This window comes from Lissotriton helveticus, chromosome 10, assembly GCF_964261635.1.
Source record: "Lissotriton helveticus chromosome 10, aLisHel1.1, whole genome shotgun sequence".
NCBI classification, from domain to species: domain Eukaryota; kingdom Metazoa; phylum Chordata; class Amphibia; order Caudata; family Salamandridae; genus Lissotriton; species Lissotriton helveticus.
In genome coordinates, this window is record NC_136071.1 from 3,865,631 (window position 1) to 3,885,601 (window position 19,971).

General features: G+C 51.2%; 1 protein-coding gene across 4 annotated transcripts in view; it reads left to right on the forward strand.

Moving 5' to 3' along the window:
- KDM5C (lysine demethylase 5C) overlaps nucleotides 1-19,971 on the forward strand; it is a 392,248-nt gene that overhangs the window by 86,669 nt on the left and 285,608 nt on the right. For 2 of the 4 annotated variants that reach the window (XM_078664512.1, XM_078664511.1), the window contains exon 6: nucleotides 1,526-1,594. The exons of the other annotated variants lie outside the window; for them this stretch is intronic. In XM_078664512.1, the coding sequence (XP_078520638.1) occupies nucleotides 1,526-1,594 (69 nt within the window). The remainder of the gene's footprint in view (nucleotides 1-1,525; nucleotides 1,595-19,971) is intronic. 4 annotated transcript variants of the gene reach the window in all.

Sequence of the window (19,971 nt, forward strand, 5' to 3'; positions counted from 1 at the left end):
AATAGGACAGAGAGTACTTCAACACATGTTCGTAAAGTCTTCCTCGTACCACAGCCTCCCCAAGATGGGAGAAACCGCTACGTAATCTGATGCACAGCATGTGAATCCAGAATCGCGCTGCAAAACGAAATGAGTTCTTAGCAGTAGGAGTAGATCTGCAGCTTGAAGAGTTTTCTGGATTCACATGCGAACCACCCTGCCTCCCCTGCAAGGAATACAAACGGGTGGGGAAGCATGTTACAATAATTAACTAAATGAGCAAGGGACAAAAACCTAAGAACACAAACAGAAAAAGAATCCGAAGAGGACTACCACGTACAGCGTCCTCCAGGGCGCCGTCTGACAACACACAGGGGACGTACCTCGCACTAAATGGTGGTATACAGCCCCTAAAACAAGAAACAAAATAATGAACAAAACTATTCCGGACCCAACCACTAGATGGCAGAATAATGCACAGCATTTGAATCCAGAAAACTCTTTAAGCTGCAAAACTACTCCTACTGGTAAGTAACCGTCTCGCTACTTACCGTCTGGTGGCTACTCTAACCGAAGATTCCACACCATCCTCCTGTGCTCTGTGGACTCTTTGACATCATAAAAGATCCTAAATCAGCTCTGCCCCTTGGCACACCAGATTTATTTTAGGCTCGGTGCCAGAGGGTGCCGACATTGTCCAGAAAGAAACTGATATCCGTGTGCTGGGGTGGAAATGATGTGCGGCTCCAGTCGATACTTCCAGGCAAAGCGGAGTAAATGTGGAGCTGCATGACGCCACCTACTGCTGCACTGGGGCTATGCTGAAAACCTTCCGGGTCCAGTCTAGGGCTGGAGGTTTTCTACAGGTGAGGAGTCTGTAGGTGGGTAGTGTATCTAACAGAAAGAGTTATTAAAGGTGAGACACTTGTTCGTGAAGAAGGCTCTCTGGTTTCACTTTGACGGAATATATAATAATTTTAATAATATTTAATGATAATATAATAAAATAATAATATAATAAGTTTCATACAGACGCAATCTCTGGTTTCATTCTTTGTGAAGGCGAACTCTATACTGATACTACTTGTGCATTCCCTGGGAACCTGTCTGTGGTTTACTTCTGCAGGGGTGGCACACCTTTCGGTTTCCCACTGTACTAACGCTGTCTCTGTAAAGTTGTTTCTACTCTGTCATGCCCTTCTGTTTAATGTTCTGCGATCACACTGCTCTTCCTTAATGCCCCCTTTGTATTCAGAGGTCCTAGAACCAAGCTCTATCCTAATGCTGCTTGTGAACTTGCACTATCCGTGAACACATCTGGTTTCCCTTTCAGTAGGCAGAGCTCTGTTCTAATGCTGCCTGCAGCTCCTCACTAGCTACTAACCTGCCCTCCGATTTCATTCTCAGTAGAGCTGAATCTATGCTGGTGCATCCTGTGGTTTCACTCTGTCTTCTGACCTCTCGGTAGGCCACTCCTGTGTCATTTGGTCTTGCTGTTTAAGACCGCTCCCAGTTTCTTATCCATTCTTGTTTTGTTGTCTCACAGGATCCTGAAAGTGTCGATCCTGCCGCTGGCACATCGCCCTCCCTCCCTGATCAGATTTCTCCATCTTTGGTATTATTCATTTGTGTTTGTTCATTTCTCCTCTCACACCCCCATTCCTTGATTGCATGAAAAATTTTCTGTTGTGTTTTTCATGTTCCATTGTGTTTGTGATAGAGATCAGCTTGATTCCTTTCCCTAGGTCCCTGGGAAGGATGGAGCTCAGGCTGCCATGAATACTGTTCACAAACACTATACCCATGATCTTAGTCTATAATGATGCTCAGACGTTTACTATGTGACGGAGCTTGAAGTGCGAATAAACTCGATCTGTGTACTTTGCCTAAGATGGAGGCTGGGTTGGTGGTAAAAATGGTACATAGTGGTAATCTACTTGAAGACGGCTGTAAAGTATGACATCCTAGTAAATTAAGAAAGTAGAGGTTTATTATGAAAAGCACAGGAGAAAGGTAGGACGCCGCCTACACAGGACTTAATTCCCAGCAACTGTCCTGCTGGACATGTATAGAATTCCCATCTACCAAAGAATGGAGATCAAAAGAAAACATTCCATGACTAGACAAATACATTTAAAGCAACATGACAACGGCACACTGGGAAGACTAACTCTTCGTGGCTCCGTCGCCTGAGCTGACAAGCCCAGCAAAGCTCCCGGATTAAGAGCAGTAGTTTCATCCTAGTGATGCAGAAAGTAGTAATGTCCCCTGTCCCATCTCGTACCCAGTGGTTATGGTTTGGGAACAGAGCCACCAACCAGGACTAAGTGGCGCGATCATATTCATTCTGAGGCCTGGTGATCTCCTCTGGTGCTGCGTGAAGGACTGCTGCTGCCTTGGAGAATGGAGTTGAAGATGACAGAAACCTCTGGGCAGGTCAGAGCTTGGAGGCCTTCGACCTGAGCTGTGAGTCTGGAAAATGACTGAGTGAGACGCAGCTAGAGGAAAGGGAGGCCTGCTTCCAACATGCGAAGATGTGAGGAGATAGCCAGGGACGAGCCGTGGGGCAGCAGGGAGGCCTGAGTGGACTGCAGGCCGGGCCTCCGCAGTGGAAAGAGCGGGTTAGCACGACGGGAAGAAATAGGGCACAGAGGGGCGACACTTGTGGGCTTCTGGAGGCATCTGAGTCTACCAGCCCCCCACCCCAACCCCTCCCTGAGAGAGAGCGAGAGAGAGCTAGATACTTGGGCAGCATGCATGTTACTGAGTGGGGCGAATACATGGCGGAGGGATGTGCCCCTGTTTACAGATACCCGCAGGGCCAACAGAATGGCCGGCCCAAACCCCAAATGGGGTTTTGTGAAAATGGATCATATGGACCGATTTCCCCTGAAGGGAGGAAAATTACACACCATCAGCAGAGCGCTTTCTTCACTTGGAGGGTATTAACAAGTGTGAGACTCTGTGAGGGAGACCTAGGGGTGTCTGGGAATTAAACCCCAGTCTCACAGCAGGAGTGAAAGAAGACTGGTGCCGTTTGATCTACGGCCGGCCCCTTCAGTAACCTCTTTAACATCAGGGGTCTTAGCACCATCAGTGGAGACACCTGTGACACGGTGACCCAGATATGATCTTTATACCGGATACGCATCTCATAAGAGCAGTTTTGCAGCGTGAATCTTTCTGGATTCACTATGCTGTGCATATTCCGCAATCTGGTGGTTGGGTCTGGAATCGTAGTCTTTTTTTCTCTTATTTTTTTTTTTTTTTTTGTCGTAGCCCAGGTGGGCGTCGACGTCCCACCATTTGGTGTACCTTCGGTGACGTCGGCGTGCTTCCGGCGGAAGCTACCACCCTTGGGCGCCATCTTCAGATTCTTTTTTCCGCCGTTGGGTCTGGATCGTCGCGTGAAGCTCCAGAAGTTTTGGAGGAGGAAAGAAGAAAATACAGCAAATATTCACAGGTGAACACCTGAGAACATCGACAGAAGAGGACCTTTAGAGAGGAGACGACGAAGGAAGGAGAGAACTTCGAAATCTTCGACGTCCTTGAAGGAATGCGCACACAGGGGCCCCCCTGAGCGCAGGGATGTACAAGACGCCGTTTAAATTCTGCAAGAACTGCCACCACAAGTTCGCACAGAAGGACCAGCACCCAGTCTGCAACCTCTGCCTGCCAATCGACCACGAGAGCAGAGACTGCAACGCCTGCTCCGTCTTCAAGCCGAAGACACTCTGAATTCGAGAAGGACAGAGGACGGCTCACCACACGATGCAGGGCAAGGGCCAAGCCCCGACGCTTTATGAACTTGGCCTCTCCACCGACGATGAGGACAACATCGCCGAAGGACCAGATAACTTCACGGTCGCTGAGACCGATAAGAATACGCCTGATAAGGTAGGAGAGTCTACGAACCCGAAAACTCCCATAGGGCCTCGAAAACCTGAGGCAGACTCTCGAAAGTCAGAGCACAGAGCCTCGAAAGGAGCACCGGCGCCGAGCAAATCGACGACCGAAGCTGCATCCTCCGAAAAAGAGCCCAGCGGATCCTCCGAGAAGGACTCCCGGAGGCAGAAGACCAGCGAAAAGCAAAGGTCATCGAAGCAAGCCCCCGAAAAAGGGCCTTCGACTTCGACGTTGAAAGAAAAAGAGCCGAAGAAAGCTTCGACGTAGATGACGCCGCCGAAAAGAGCGGCCGAAACGCTCGACGACGAACAGGCCGCAGAAATGCAGAGAAAGAAGAGAAGGCTCGAGGCCAAAATGGAGAACATCCTTCAGAGAAAGAAGGACTTCGACGAAAAAATGAAAAGTTACAAGATCCCCCCCCGAAGCCGGCACTGACTGTCGCTGAGGTACAGGAGCTCGAGGAGTTCGACGTCGAAGAGCCGCCGAAAATTCCGGAACCTTCGGAGCACGAAGAGGAGGAGGACCTCTACTACACAGAGGGGGATTATGGGGAACAGCAGTCAAGCTACGGTTCAGGTTCCTCGACGGCCCAAGACCAGGAATGGCAGGACATCGAGGCCGAAAACCCACAGGAGGCGGTGGAAGCATACCCCTCGAGGCCTTCGCCACCGGATGACATTGGGGCATACAATGAGGTGGTAAGAAAGGCGGCAACAGCTTATGGGATTAAGCTGGAAGAGGAGAAGCCAAAAGCAGACTTCCTGCTCGAGACATTGCTCCTCATACAGACAAGGAGCCAGTTCCTGCCCATGCTCAAGAGTATCACAGACCAGGGAAAGGAGGCCTTCAAGGACCCGGTGTGAGAAGTTGGCCTGATGTGCAGTGTTCACTATTCTAGTGATCACTATATATCAGTCCAAACAACCCTTATTGATGATTGGTTGTAAGTCAACCTTATAGACCAGCTATCCTAGTAGCATGGATACGAGCAGTCTAAGGCTAAGACTCTAGAGGGCGTGTTAAGCCAGCTGTTTTACCATCACATTACCCCTTGAACACCCAGTGAAAGGACACCACACAAGTGTTATGAAAATAAACAGTGTATTTATTAGAATCACAACAACCCTGTACTCTTTATGAGGACAGGGTGCTAGGCACACAACAAAACTCTTACGAAAATACTTAAGTTAGCACGTTATACACAAATGCCCGAGGGGCACGAAAAACCATATACTTAAAAAGTGGAATGCGAAATTACTAGCAGGTAAGTACAGGACTAATAGGCTTTGGAATCGCTAGGACTTGACTAGGGAATCGTTAGATTACTTCTAGGAGACCTAGGGGACTCGGGTGCAGAGTGTGCACTCTCACGCGGGATGCGGGACAAAGTCTATGGAAGCTAGTAAAGGCAAAGTTAGTGTTCACGGGCGAACCCGACCTGGTAGGAAGAAAACGACAGTGGATCCTGACCCTAGGATAGTGAGGCTATGCTGGGACACCGAAGTGCCGAAGTTATCTAGCCCAGGGGCTGCAGCTGCATAGGTCTGAAAGGACGTCGGGAATCTCGTTGTCGGACCAGGAGCCTGGAAGAAGGAAGTTGCTGGCAGGCGACCAGTGAAGAAAAGTTCGATGGATCCAAGCCTGGATCAAGGAAGAAGAAAACCTGAAAGCAGAGGGGACCAAGTTCTTGAATCACTAGCCAGTGATTAAGTGGGCACCAGGAGGGCACCGGGCGAAGTCACCGCAGTCAGGTGAGTGGGCGCTGCTGGGCTCTGCAGTCTCTCGGACCAGGAGGCGTTGTCGGCGACCAGGATGGAGGTGCGAGCTGTCCCACGAAGGTTCTTGCTGTCGACGTCGCTGGACCCAGGATTGGGCAACAAGTCTTGGCAAATGCAAGGCCCACGCGGTGGACCTAAAATGGCGTCTTGGGCGGACCAGGAGGGTCCAGGGTACTTCTCCGATGGAGGGAAGCAAGGGCCAGTCTGGAGCAACCAGACCAGCAGCAGTGTTGTCGTCGGGCGTCGTTCGGAAGGCCACAAGCCAGCGGGCTAGTAGCCAAACAACGCGGTGAGCAAAGCAAAAGCAGAAGGGCCCCACGCCGATCGTGGAGATGCTGGGGGGCTGCTCTTCGGTGCTGGAGCTGCTCAGGGTCGGGGCTTCTCGGACCCCAAAGCACTCACCAGGAAATTACTCGGCGGGCTTGCTGGAAAGAAGTCGTGCAGTCTTGAAGATGGCCGGTCCCTCGAGGTCTCGTCACACCCACGAATCTCAGCGTGACTGATGATGTAGGTAGAGGTCAGAGGTGCCAGGGAAGCCGATTCTCGTCGAGCTGGGCAGTCTTGATCCGGAGGAGAGACTTGCAGCAGACCGCAGTGTTCTTAAGATGGTGCCTGCGGATGCAGGGTGACTACTCCTTAGTCACAAGGGAGAAATCTTAGGAAGAAGTCTTGAGTTCCTTTCGTGGAAAGTAGTTTCAGGATTCAAAGATGATCTGATTTGGAAGGGGGCCAGTTCCTACCTTTATCCTGTAAAAAGGGGCTGGCACGCGACTAAGTCCTGCCCTAGGGGTGGGACTAGGAGGGTGGTGGTTACACCCACTTCCTTGGCGGGCTTTTCCCCAGCACAGGGTCTGGAGTGACCCTGGAACTGGTTCCAGCCAGCCTATGCACAGTGAGCACCGGGGTGCCACGTGCAGTCACCTTCCTCTAAAGCCCTGCCTACCTACAATACACAAAACCCTGTCTGGGACGGAGCTGGCACCGCCCCTGGCAGGAAACCCTTTTGTTCTTATCTCCTGCTCTGGGAGGACTCCCAGCAGCAGGAGGGCAGACTTGTGTCTCGGTGGCAGCATCCATTTTGTGGAGCTGAGGCTCTGTTTGACTTTAACCGGGGTTAGGGGTTACATACATGTCGTGTCCCTCTAGAAGGGTGGAATGCTAACCCCGTCGCCAGAATTGGCGAGGGGTTAGTATTCCAATTCGTATGACACCTTACTCGACATGTTTTGATAAAGCGATACCAGAGTTGGCATATAACCGCGAGGATTATAATGCACTTAAGAGTATATGGTATGCGATATCATGGAAACGGCTAAGGGATGGATCCCGAAAGCCGCAGACAGGCTCAGCTCATGCCAGAGCACCATCTCACACGATTCCAAGCACTCTGCCTTCAGGATTGTCAAGGCCTGCCATAGGAGTGACTGATAGGAGATCTGTGTGTCCATTTTAGGGTTAGATATAGGTATACTATATCTAAAGCAAAGGGTGATTACACCACCTTGCCCCAGCTGTCGTGCAGCCAGTTGTGTCAGATTTGGATGGCCAGCCAGGGGTGGCATAATGCATGCTGCAGCCCCTGGTAGGCCCTGGGTACACCTGTGCCCTGGGTACCTAAGGTACACTGTACAGGGACTGATAAGGTGACTCAGTATCCAATTAGATATGTACCTAAGGTACATGGAATCCATTTTACAGAGAGAGCAGTAGGCCTGGGGTCCTGAATAGCAGGGCACCAGGTCAACTAAGTCAGAAAACCAGCAAAACACCAGGCAAAAAGTTGGGGGCAACCATAGTCAGGGATCTACCTTCCTACACCCGGCTACATGCAGATCTGTAACGCCGAGGACCGAGAAGAAATACAAATTCTCCTCCGAAGACCCAGCTTACATCAAGGGATCCGTCACAGCAGATTCTATCATCGCTGCAACGGCCAGGAAAAGGGCAAACATCCCAACAATGTCCGGACCACTACCTGACAAAGAAAGCAGGAGGATGGATCTAACTGGCAGGAAGATTGAGAGGAACGCTGCAACGCACTGGCGGATGGCGAATTCCAACGCCCTCCTGAATAGGCACCAATACCAGCACTGGGATGAGATGGGACAGTTGCTCAAGCACCTCCCGGAACAATACCGTGAGAGAGCAGCACACCTGGTGGAGGAAGGGAAGAGCATCGCCAAATCATGCCTGAAGACAGCCTTGGATGGGGCAGAAACATCCAGCAGACTGATGGCTATAGGCATCACAGAAAGAAGGCAAGCATGGCTCAGGATCTCAGGATTCAAGGCTGAAGTCCAGAACAACATCCTGAAAACACCCTTCAGCGGTGAAACATTGTTCGGAGCCCCAGTTGATGATAAGCTCACCCAACTGAAGGACAACGAGACGGCAAGGTCCATGGGAGCCCTGCAGTTCAGAGGGATGAGAAGGGGCACTCCTTCACGGAGGCCGAGCGGCAGAGGTGGAAGCCAGCGAGGAGATTCTCACCAGAGTTTCCACGAGGGGCAACAGAGTGACAGCCAAGGCCACCAGGGCCAGCAGAGGCAAAACTGGAACTACCAAGGCAGAGGCCAGTCCTTTCGGTCGAGAGGAAATGGACGGGGCCAGAGAAGGAGAGGCGGTGAACAGCCCCCCTCTAAGTGACTTCACACGAGAGAAGGTGCTCCACCACCCACACCCTCCGGGGGAGGAGCACGGGAAAACAAAGAGAGGGCTACATGGACAAGACACAAAGGAACATGCAACGCCAGTAGGAGGAGATTGAGATTTTTTCTCCAAGAGTGGAGAAAAATAACAGACAAGTGGCTACTCAATATTATGCAGTTCGGGTACTGCATAGAGTTGGAAAAAAGGCCACCAAACAGAAAACCAAAGAAAAGACAGCACTCAGGAATAGAGCTGCAACTACTGCAAGAGGAAGCCCAAGAACTCCTCCTCAAAGCGGCCATAGAAAGGGTCCCCTTCAAGAAACGGAACATGGGAGTGTACTCAAACTACTTCCTAGTGCCAAAGGTGGACGAAAGCCTAAGACCCATCCTGGACCTACGGTTCCTAAACAAATACGTCAAAACCCAAAAATTCAAAATGACGTCCCTACAAGAGGTCATTCCTCAGATAAAAGCAGGGGACTTCTTGTCCACCATAGACCTCAAGGATGCATACCTGCACATCCCCATGAACAGGCAGCACAAGCACATGCTAAGGTTCACTGTTGTAGGAGAGTAGGGTCTGCAATCCTATGATCACCCAGATTTTTGCTTTTTGCTGCACTGGTTTACGACTTTCCCTGGCTGTGGGCCTGCTAATCAGACCCACAGCCTAGCTGTTCTCTCTATCCAAATTGTACTCAGGTACTGAATTGGCACTGGGCCCTCTCCAAGTCCCTGTACCCAGAAGTCTCCCAGGGGCTGAAGTATGTATTATGCCACCCCTGGGCTGACTAACTAAACTGACACAACTAGCTGCACGACAGCTGGGGCAAGGTGATGTACTCACCCTTTGCTTTAGATATAGTATACCTATATCTAACCCTAAAATGGACACACAGATCTCCTATCAGTCACTCCTAGGGCAGGCCTTAACAATCCTGAAGGCAGAGTGCTTGGAATCGTGTGAGATGGTGCTCTGGCATGAGCTGAGCCTGTCTGCGGCTTTCGGGATCCATCCCTTAGCCGTTTCCATGATATCGCATACCATATACTCTTAAGTGCATTATAATCCTCGCGGTTATATGCCAACTCTGGTATCGCTTTATCAAAACATGTCGAGTAAGGTGTCATACGAATTGGAATACTAACCCCTCGCCAATTCTGGCGACGGGGTTAGCATTCCACCCTTCTAGAGGGACACGACATGCATGTAACCCCTAACCCCGGTTAAAGTCAGACAGAGCCTTAGCATCCACAAAATGGATGCTGCCACCGAGACACAAGTCTGCCCTCCTGCTGCTGGGAGTCCTCCCAGAGCAGGAGATAAGGACAAAGGGTTTCCTGCCAGGGGCGGTGCCAGCACCGTCCCAGACAGGATTTTGTGTATTGTAGGTAGGCAGGGCTTCAGAGGAAGGTGACTGCACGTGGCACCCCGGTGCTCACTGTGCATAGGCTGGCTTGAACCAGTTCCAGGGACACTCCAGACCCTGTGCTGGGGAAAAGCCCGCCAAGGAAGTGGGTGTAACCACCCCCCTCCTGGTCCCACCCCTAGGGCAGGACTTAGTCGCGTGCCAGCCCCCTTTTCCCAGATAAAGGTAGGAGCAGGCCCCCTTCCAAATTAGATCATCTTTGAATCCTGAAACTACTTTCTACGAAAGGAACTCAAGACTTCTTCCTAAGATTTCTCCCTTGTGACTAAGGAGTAGTCACCCTGCATCCGCAGGCACCATCTTAAGAACACTGCGGTCTGCTGCAAGTCTCTCCTCCGGATCAAGACTGCCCAGCTCGACGAGAACCGGCTTCCCTGGCACCTCTGACCTCTACCCACCTCTACAGCCCAGCTGAGAACCGTGGGTGCGACGAGACCTCGAGGGACCGGCCATCTGCAAGACTGCACGACTTCTGCACAGCAAGCCCGCCGAGTAATTTCCTGGTGAGTGCTTTGGGGTCCGAGAAGCCCCGACCCTGAGCAGCTCCAGCACCGAAGTGCAGCCTCCCAGCATCTCCACGATCTGCGTGGGGCCCTTCTGCTTTTTGCTGCTCACCGCGTTGTTTGGCTACTAGCCCGCTGGCTTGTGGCCTTCTGAACGACGCCCGACGACATCACTGCTGCTGGTCTGGTTGCTCCAGACTGGCCCTTGCTCCCTTTCCGAAGAGGAGCACCCCGGACCCTCCTGGTCCACTCAAGACGCCATTTTGAGTCCACCGCGTGGGCTTGAATTAGCCAAGGCTTGTTGCCCAATCCTGGGTAACTTCGACGCCGACAGCTTCATCCATCGTGGGACAGCTCGCCTCTCCATCCTGGTCGCCGACAACGCCTCCTGGTCCGTGAGATCTGCAGAGCCAGCGTCGCCCACTCACCTAGTCGAGGTGACTGCCATCCGGTGCCCTCCTGGTGCCCACTGACTACTGGCTAGTAGTCACGAACTTGGTCCCCTCTGCTTTCAGGTGTCATCCATCTTCCAGATCCAGGCTTGGATCAACTCGAACTATCTTCACTGGTCGCCTTCTTCCAGGCTCCTGGTCCGACAACGAGGATTCCCGACGTCTTTTGAGACCTATGCAGCTGCAGCCCCTGGGCTAGGTAACTTCGGCATTTCGGTGCCCCAGCATAGCCTCACTATCCAAGGGTCAGGATCCACTGTCGTTTTCTTCCTACCAGGTCGGGTTCGCCCGTAAACACTAACTTTAACTTTACTAGCTTCCATAGACTTTGTCCCGCATCCCGCGTGAGAGTGCACACTCTGCACCCGAGTCCCCTAGGTCTCCTAGAAGTAATCTAACGATTCCCTAGTCAAGTCCTAGCGATTCCAAAGCCTATTAGTCCTGTACTTACCTGCTAGTAATTTCGCATTCCACTTTTAAAGTATATGGTTTTTCGTGCCCCTCGGGCATTTGTGTATACCGTGCTAACTTAAGTATTCTCATAAGAGTTTTGTTGTGTGCTTAGCACCCTGTCCTCATAAAGAGTACAGGGTTGTTGTGATTCTAATAAATACATTGTTTATTTTCATAACACTTGTGTGGTGTCCTTTTCACTGGGTGTTCAAGGGGTAATGTGATGGTAAAACAGCTGGCTTAACACGCCCTCTAGAGTCTTAGCCTTAGACTGCTCGTATCCATGCTACTAGGATAGCTGGTCTATAAGGTTGACTTACAACCAATCATCAATAAGGGTTGTTTGGACTGATATATAGTGATCACTAGAATAGTGAACACTGCACATCAGGCCAACTTCTCACATTGGTGAGCAGCGGTTGGGATTTGAGCTTGCTGTTGTTTTACCACACATCCTAAGAATATCTTGTGAAAGATCACATAAGTACTAAAGGTACTTATAACTTAGCTTAGAATACTCTTGAGTTCTACTGAACCAGCTGTTGTAGCTCCTAGGGCCTAGCACACCCTAAACTACAACTCTAGCAAGGGATCAATAGGCAAACATATAGTGTAGGTAAGTGCACCACTTACACCTCACTAGAAAAGCATGTCTACCCAGGGAGAATCTACTGAGACTCCCCTGGTCAGTGTTGACCCTCCACAGGTCACTTCAAGATATGCAGCTCTCAGTTTTCAGGAGATGAGACAAGTCTGTACCTCCAGGAAACTGAAGCAGGGGTCTAACCCCACCATTCCCTTTCTGATAGGTCTCTTAGAGACATATGATGCCAGAAAGATTTCTCAGTTACATGAGAATATGCCAGCCTTAGAGGGAACCTCTGGGGATCCAGACCTCCCCAACACTGCTACTGCAGTTGAGGAGGAGGATCAAGAGGAACTCTCTGGGGATGAGGTAGACAAAGGTCTTGAGGTAGTCAGAAGGCTAACCAGGGCCAACTTAGACTTACTTGGGCTAGGATCTGGGGGCCCCCCAGTACTAACCCGAAGTGGGCCTAACCTTGGAGTTAGGAGAGATAGATCTCTTTCTAGGGACTCCAATAGATCTCTGCACTCTAATGCCTCTTCCCAGAGGAGGAGAAACTCTCCACAGAGGAGAGTGACTTCCCCTCAGAGAATAGAGCATGAAGCTAGAATGAGACAGGCTGCTCTGAGGATTGAAAGGGAAGAACTTGCCCTGGCCAAAGAAAAGCTTGCCTTTGCTAGAGAGCAGCAGATGAGTGGGCTAGCTCCCACTGGTGGCAGCAATCTCCCAAGAGATAGAGAGAATGGTTTAGATACTAAACACCTGACTAAGATAGTGCCCCCCTTTAAGCAAGGGGATGATATCCAGAAATGGATGGCTGCTTTGGAGAGGGCCTGCACTGTGCAGTGCATTCCCCGAAGTCAGTGGGCAGCTATACTGTGGCTCTCCTTTGATGGTAAAGGTAGAGATAAGCTCCTCACTACAAGAGTGGAGGATGCTAATGATTACCAGGTCCTGAAAAATGCACTGATTGATGGGTTTGGTTTAACCACTGAGCAGTACAGGTTGCTGTTCAGAGACACCCAGAAAACTCAGTCTCAGGACTGGTCTGACTTTGTGGATAGTGCCACTAAGGCTTTGGAGGGCTGGTTGCTGGGTAGCAAGGTTACAGATTACACAGGATTGTATAATCTTATGATGAGAGAACAAATTTTAAACAATTGTCAGAACCAGTTGTTGCACCAGCACCTTGTTGACTCAGATCTGACCTCTCCCCAAGAATTGGGAAAGCAGGCAGACAAATGGGTCAGGACAAGGATCAAGCAGAACCAGAACCAGGGTGGTCAGAAGAAAGCAGACCAGAAGGGTAATGCCAAGAGTGAACAAAATGACCAGAAGTCTTCACCAGGTCCCCAACAAACCAAAGAGGGTGGGGGTCAGGCTTCCCAGAAGAAGAAGACTCAAGAAGGCCAGTCAAAAAGGTGGTGCCAGTACTGCAAAAGTAAATCTCACTGGTTTAGTGAGTGCACCAAAAGAGGAGGACAAACTCCTGCCACTACAGCCCCTAAGGCAACTGCACCCCCTAGTACAGTCAGTAGTGGTAGTGTACCTCCCAAGGCATTAGTTGGGTTAACCTTGGGAACTGAGGGGTCTGACAACTCAGTTGGCACACTCTCAGGCTGTCCTTGTCTGTACAGGGGATATGGATGTTCGAGGCATGTGGGCTGCTAAAGTCATATCTTAGCATTAGATCGCCGCCTAGTGTTGGGTCCGGATGATCGCACATTGTTGTCCTGGAAGAGTCTTCGAAGTATCCTGAGATAGGTGGCTCCTCCCCTGGACTACAGTGCGCATGGGCATCGGCTCCATCCCCAGATAGTTTTTTTCCGCCATTGGGTTCGGATGCGGTCTCGACGTCTCTCTGTCGGAACCGAGAAAAACTAACTTTTTACGGCCAAAAGGCCTTGTATTCTTTGCGTCGGTATTGTTTGCGCACGGTCTTGAGTTCTTCCGTCTCTTGGAGTCGGAATCAACGGAGTGCTTGCACTCTTCGGACATCGAGGCCTTCTCATCGCGACACGACGCAACTTTCCAGCATGGAGCGGAGTCCGTTTAAGTACTGTCCGCTCTGTGGGTCCAAATACCCACATATCGACGTGCACCCGGTCTGTAACAAATGCCTTTCACCAGACCATAACGAAGACAACTGCAGGGCCTGCGCAAAATTCAGGTCGAAGAAGACACTCAAGCTTCGGCGCGCGGTGCGCCTTGAGGCCAGACAAGCGGCCCCGGCTCCAGAAAACATCTTCGGCGACCGAGAAGAGGAGGACCAGAGCCATCATCTTCAAATCTCCCCGCCCGAGATGGAGGTCGAGGCAGATCCGGAAGACGACGACTGAGTCGTAGATCAAGGCCTTGAATACGTCGACGAGGTAGGGGACGTCGAAGAGATTTATGGGGCCGCGGAAGATAGCTCAGGGGACGAGCTATGCCCCGAAGGTTACGAAGATCAAGATCGGGTCACGGGATCGCCTGTCGGCCTTACCAAAGACCCCGTACCGCAAGCCACGGCCCCGCCTTTAAGCCCGGCCACGGACATACTTGCTGCGCAGCCCGTATCGAAACCGAAACTGAAACCTACGGTATCGACTACACCTAAAATGGCCGACCCGAAATCGAAACCGAAACTTATCGATTCGAACGACCCTAAGATGGCGGCCGTACCACCAAAAACGACTACACCCGCTGCTTCATCGACTCCGTCGACCTCCGGTCCACAAAAGTCGAAGAAATCTGCCGATTCCACAGGGTCGAAATCGGCGCCAGAGGAGGGATCCTCTAAGAAGGGTGGTCGGCACGGGTCAACCGCTGCGACGCCGTCAAAGCCCGCCAAAGCCAGCGACACGGCTCCGGTTCCGACTGGGACTCCGTTAGTCGGACGCGTGGTGGTGACGGAGCCGACAAAATCACACGGATCGAAGGCTGGCACATCTGCGCGTCGGTCCAAGGACTCTGGGTCGGCGGCTGCGGCATCATCGTCCAAAACTCAGAAGGGCCAACAGGACGTCGGATCCGAGGGCAAGGCCAAGACCTCATCGTCGGCGCCAAAGGCCGCTGTAAGTGACGCGTCCCTCGTTGCCGCTTCACTACAGAGAATCAGGGAGAAGGCCTCTGCTACGCCGGCTCCGATGCCATCGCCACAGAAGCCGATGGACATTCCGGTGAAGCCTGCGGGGAAACTTCTCTTCCTTATGCCGCCAAAAGAGACGCCGAAGGCCTTTTCAACAAAATCGACGCCAAAGAAGTCGGATTCTTCGACGGCAGGGGCACTTTCAAGTCGGGTACTCGACTCTGATGAGGATTCAGAGCGTTTTATCGACGCAGACACGGGCAAATTGACCCTTTACAAGAGGAGGATCACTTCACAGCCAGTGGACTCCTATGTCATCCCCCTAAAGAAAAAAAGGCTTCCTCAAGACGCTTCAGGCCTCATGGAACCTATCCAGCCTCCTCCAAGAAGGAGCCCAACTCCTTCCCCAGAACACTCTGAGGGTGAGGGATATGTTGAAGATGACCAATACACTTTCAACATCAATGAACCAGATGCACAGCCGGATTCATATGATGACATTGGTGACCAAGGCACCCAAGATGTGGGGCAAGACCCACAGCCTTTCACTGCACGTGCATCCCCAACAGAAGATTCTGCAGGTTTTCATGCACTCATTGAGAGGGCAGCTGCTAATCATGATGTGGACATGCATGCTGACCCAGTAGAAGAAGACTTTCTATTTGACACTTTTTCAGTCTCTGAACGGACAGTAAAGACACTGCCTATGCTCAAAGGGGTCCTCAAACATGCTGCGGACATCTTTAAGGAACCTACCAGGGCGAGAGTGGTCAATCCACGTATCGAAAAGAAGTACAGACCAGCACCTGCAGACCCTGCATACATTCGGGGACAGTTGCCGCTTGACTCCCTGGTGGTCGCAAATGCCCGCAAAAGGGCCAACTCCCAAACAACGGGTGAAGCTCCTCCCCCGGATAAGGAGTCCAAGGTGCTAGAGGCAGGAGGCAAAAGGGTAGCTGCACAGGCTGCCAATTTTTGGCGTATTGCAAATACACAGGCACTCTTGGCACGTTATGATAGGGCGCATTACGACACCCTAGAGCGGGTTTTAGAACACCTGCCTTCGCAGTTTCAAGAGGGCACCAAACTGCTTATAGAAGAGGGAAAACTGATCTCCAACGCAGCCATAAAGTGTGCACTTGATGCCGCAGACACAGCAGCTAGGGCCATTAACACTAGCGTCATGCTGAGACGACAGGCGTGGCTCCGCATATCGGGGTTTAAACCTGACATTCAAACAACCATACTTAATCAGCAAGTCAATCCTGATAGACTGTTTGGTCCAGATGTTGACACCACCCTAGAAAAAATTAAAAAAGACACAAACTGCTAAGTCTATGGGGGCCCTACAATCACAACAGTTTCGTGGCAACAATTTTCGTCGCTCAGGTGCACGTGGAGTCACCAGAGGACAGATGGGTCAACAATCACAATTCTCTAGAGGTGGAGCACAATCCTCGTACCCCAAACAGAACCAGGGGGGTTACCGAGGAAACAGCACCAGAGGACGTGGCAGAGGGAACAACAACTCCCGCTCCTCTGCCCCAAGCAAACAGTGACTCTCTGTCACTGCCCCCCGACCACTTAACACCTGTCGGGGGGAGACTACAGCAGTTCCTGCCCGTCTGGAGAAACATCACCACAGACAGGTGGGTGCGACAACTTGTCCAGTACGGTTATTGTCTAGAGTTAAAATCCACTCCACCCAACATCCAACCAAGGCCACGGCCTATGTCCGCAGAGCACTTGCACTTATTGCAGCAGGAAGTAGTGGTGATGCTGCAAAAAGGCGCAATCGAGCTCGTGCCAGTACAGGAGGAAGGCACAGGGGTATATTCCCTGTACTTCCTTATTCCGAAGAAGGACGGATCTCTCAGACCCATGCTAGATCTACGTCCCCTCAACCTCTATATACTGTCAGAACATTTCCATATGCTCACACTGCAACAGATTCTTCCCTTGTTAAACCAAGGGGACTTCTTAGCAACCTTAGACCTCAAGGATGCTTATTTCCACATACCACTACACCCGTCCCACAGAAAATACCTCAGGTTCACTATCCAAGGCAAGCATTATCAGTTCAAGGTCCTACCCTTCGGAGTGACCACAGCCCCAAGAGTGTTTACCAAGTGTCTGGCGACAGTAGCAGCGCACCTCAGGAGGCAGAACATCCATGTCTACCCCTACCTGGACGACTGGCTCGTTCAAGCCAAGTCGGAACAACAGTGCGCCGCGGACATGTCGACTACCATTCACCTCCTTCACGATCTAGGTTTCTCGTTGAACTACCCAAAGTCGCATCTTCAGCCGGCACATGTCCGGCAGTTTCTAGGTGCGACGATCAATACCCTGACGGCCATGGCTCAACCAAACCAAGTCAGGATAGACAGCATGCAGTCTCTGATCCAGAGGTTCAGACCACAACACTCACTTCCAGCGAGAGTGTTCATGCAGTTCATAGGCATGATGGCCTCCTGCATCTTCATAGTCCCCCACGCACGGTTGCACATGCGCCCGCTCCAGGAGTGCTTAGCAAATCAGTGGACACAGGCCCAAGGACAATTAACAGACCTAGTGTTGGTTACCAGTCGGGCATACGACTCTCTGCATTGGTGGACTCCACACAACCTTTGCAGGGGCCGACTGTTCCAGGAGCCAGTGCCACAGATTACCCTGACAACGGACGCATCTCTCCAGGGATGGGGAGCTCATCTGCTCACTTACACAGTGCAGGGACTATGGACGACGCAGCAACAAAAGATGCACATCAACTATCTGGAACTGATCGCAATCTTCATGGCGCTCAAGTCCTTCATTGTACATCTGTGCAACAAGGTAGTGTTAGTCCGGACGGACAACATGACCGCGATGTACTACATTCAAAAACAGGGGGGCACCCACGCGCCACAGCTGTCATCTGGCTCAGGGCATGTGGCGGTGGGCCATTCAGAGGAACATCTTCCTCATGGCAGAACACCTCCCGGGCAAGGACAATCAGATGGCGGATCTGCTCAGCAGATACAGCCATCAAATGCACGAGTGGGAGTTACACCCATCTGTACTCCGCCCGTACTTCCAGCAGTGGGGTCATCCAGAGATAGACCTGTTTGCGACAAAAGTAAACGCAAAATGCCAACACTTTGCCGCCAGGTTCCCTCACCCACAGTCGCAGGGGAATGCGATATGGATGAACTGGTCAGGCAAATTTGCGTACGCTTTTCCGCCAGCCCCTCTGATACCGCTGGTGGCAAGAAAGCTGAGGCAGCACTCGATGACTCTCATCCTGGTTGCTCCAACGTGGGCGCGCCAAGCATGGTACACCACGTTCCTCGAACTCTCAGTGGTGCCGCATCAAAGACTGCGCCTCACGCCCAGACTTTTGACGCAGAACCATGGAGACATTCAGCATCCAGATCCGCAACAGCTCAACCTGGCGATCTGGCTCCTGAGGTCCTAGAGTTTGGATACCTCCACCTACCTCCAGAATGCATGGACATCATCAAGGAGGCAAGAAAACCGACTACCAGAGCATGCTATGCTGCAAAATGGAAGCGTTTTGTCATTTACTGTACAGCCAATGACATCAACCCGCTAGATGCATCTATCCCTAACATCATTTGCTATCTGCTACATCTTTACAAGTGCAATCTAGCGTTCACTTCTATTCGGACACATTTATCCGCCATCGCAGCTTATCTTCAAAATAGGCAGCATCTCTCTGTCTTCAGGGTGCCTGCCATTAAAGCTTTCCTTGAAGGTCTGAAACGAGTCATTCCCCCAAGAACACCGCCAGCTCCGGTGTGGAACCTCAATGTGGTCCTCACCAGACTGATGGGACCACCCTTTGAGCCACTGCACTCATGTGAACTACAGTTCCTAACGTGGAAAGTAGCTTTCCTCATTGCTATTACGTCACTGAGGCGTGTTAGTGAGCTACAAGCGCTCACAATCCAAGAGCCATTCATTCAGATTCATCCAAATAGGGTAGTGCTACGTACTAACCCCAAATTCCTTCCGAAGGTGGTGTCAGTTTCATCTCAACCAAACTATTGACTTACCGGCGTTCTTCCAAAACCCACAAACGGTAGCGGAAAGAATGCTCCATACGTTAGACGTACGGAGGGCGTTGATGTACTACATAGACAGAACACAACCCTTTAGGAAAACAAAACAACTTTTTGTTGCCTTCTCACCACAGCACAAAGGCAACCCTATTTCCAAAGCAGGAATAGCCAGGTGGATTGTTAAGTGCCTCCAAATCTGTTATCAAAAGGCCAAGCGCACTTTATCGATACCCCCAAGGGCGCACTCCACACGCAAATTGGGGGCATCCATGGCTTTCCTGGGGAACATTCCTTTAGAAGACATTTGCAGAGCAGCCACGTGGGTTACCCCACATACCTTTACAAAACACTACTGTTGATGTGCATTCCAAGCAGCAAGCTGCTGTAGGACAGGCTGTTCTCAAAACACTTTTTCAGGTTTCTGCAGCTGGCACGGGCAACCGCCGCTAATGGAGGGACTGCTATGTATTCTATGCTAAGATATGAATTTAGCAGCCCACATGCCTCGAACTGAATATGCTACTTACCAGTATGCATCTGTTCTTGGCATGTAGGGCTGCTAACATTCATATCGCCCACCCTCCTCCCCGGTGCCTGTCGCAGCTGCAGATATACTATTGTATTCAATCATTAGCATGGACATCCTTTACACTTTTCACTCCATCTTCTGCCACAATGGCGAAAAACAATCTGGGGATGGAGCCGATGCCCATGCGCACTGTAGTCAAGGGGAGGAGCCACCTATCTCAGGATACTTCGAAGACTCTTCCAGGACAACAATGTGCGATCATCCGGACCCAACACTAGGCGGCGATCTAATGCTAAGATATGAATGTTAGCAGCCCTACATGCCAAGAACAGATGCATACTGGTAAGTAGCATATTCAATATCCCCTGAGATAAGTCCCAATACTTTGGGCAAATACAGGCAGACGCCTTTGATTAATGGCAAAATGGCTCAGGCCTATAGGGACACTTGTGCCAGTGTCACCATGGTGACACCTAACTTTGTGGACCCTGGACAGATCATGCCAGGTACTGATTTCCTGGTGACCAATGCCAGCAATGCCACTACTAGTCATAGTGTGGCAATTGTGGC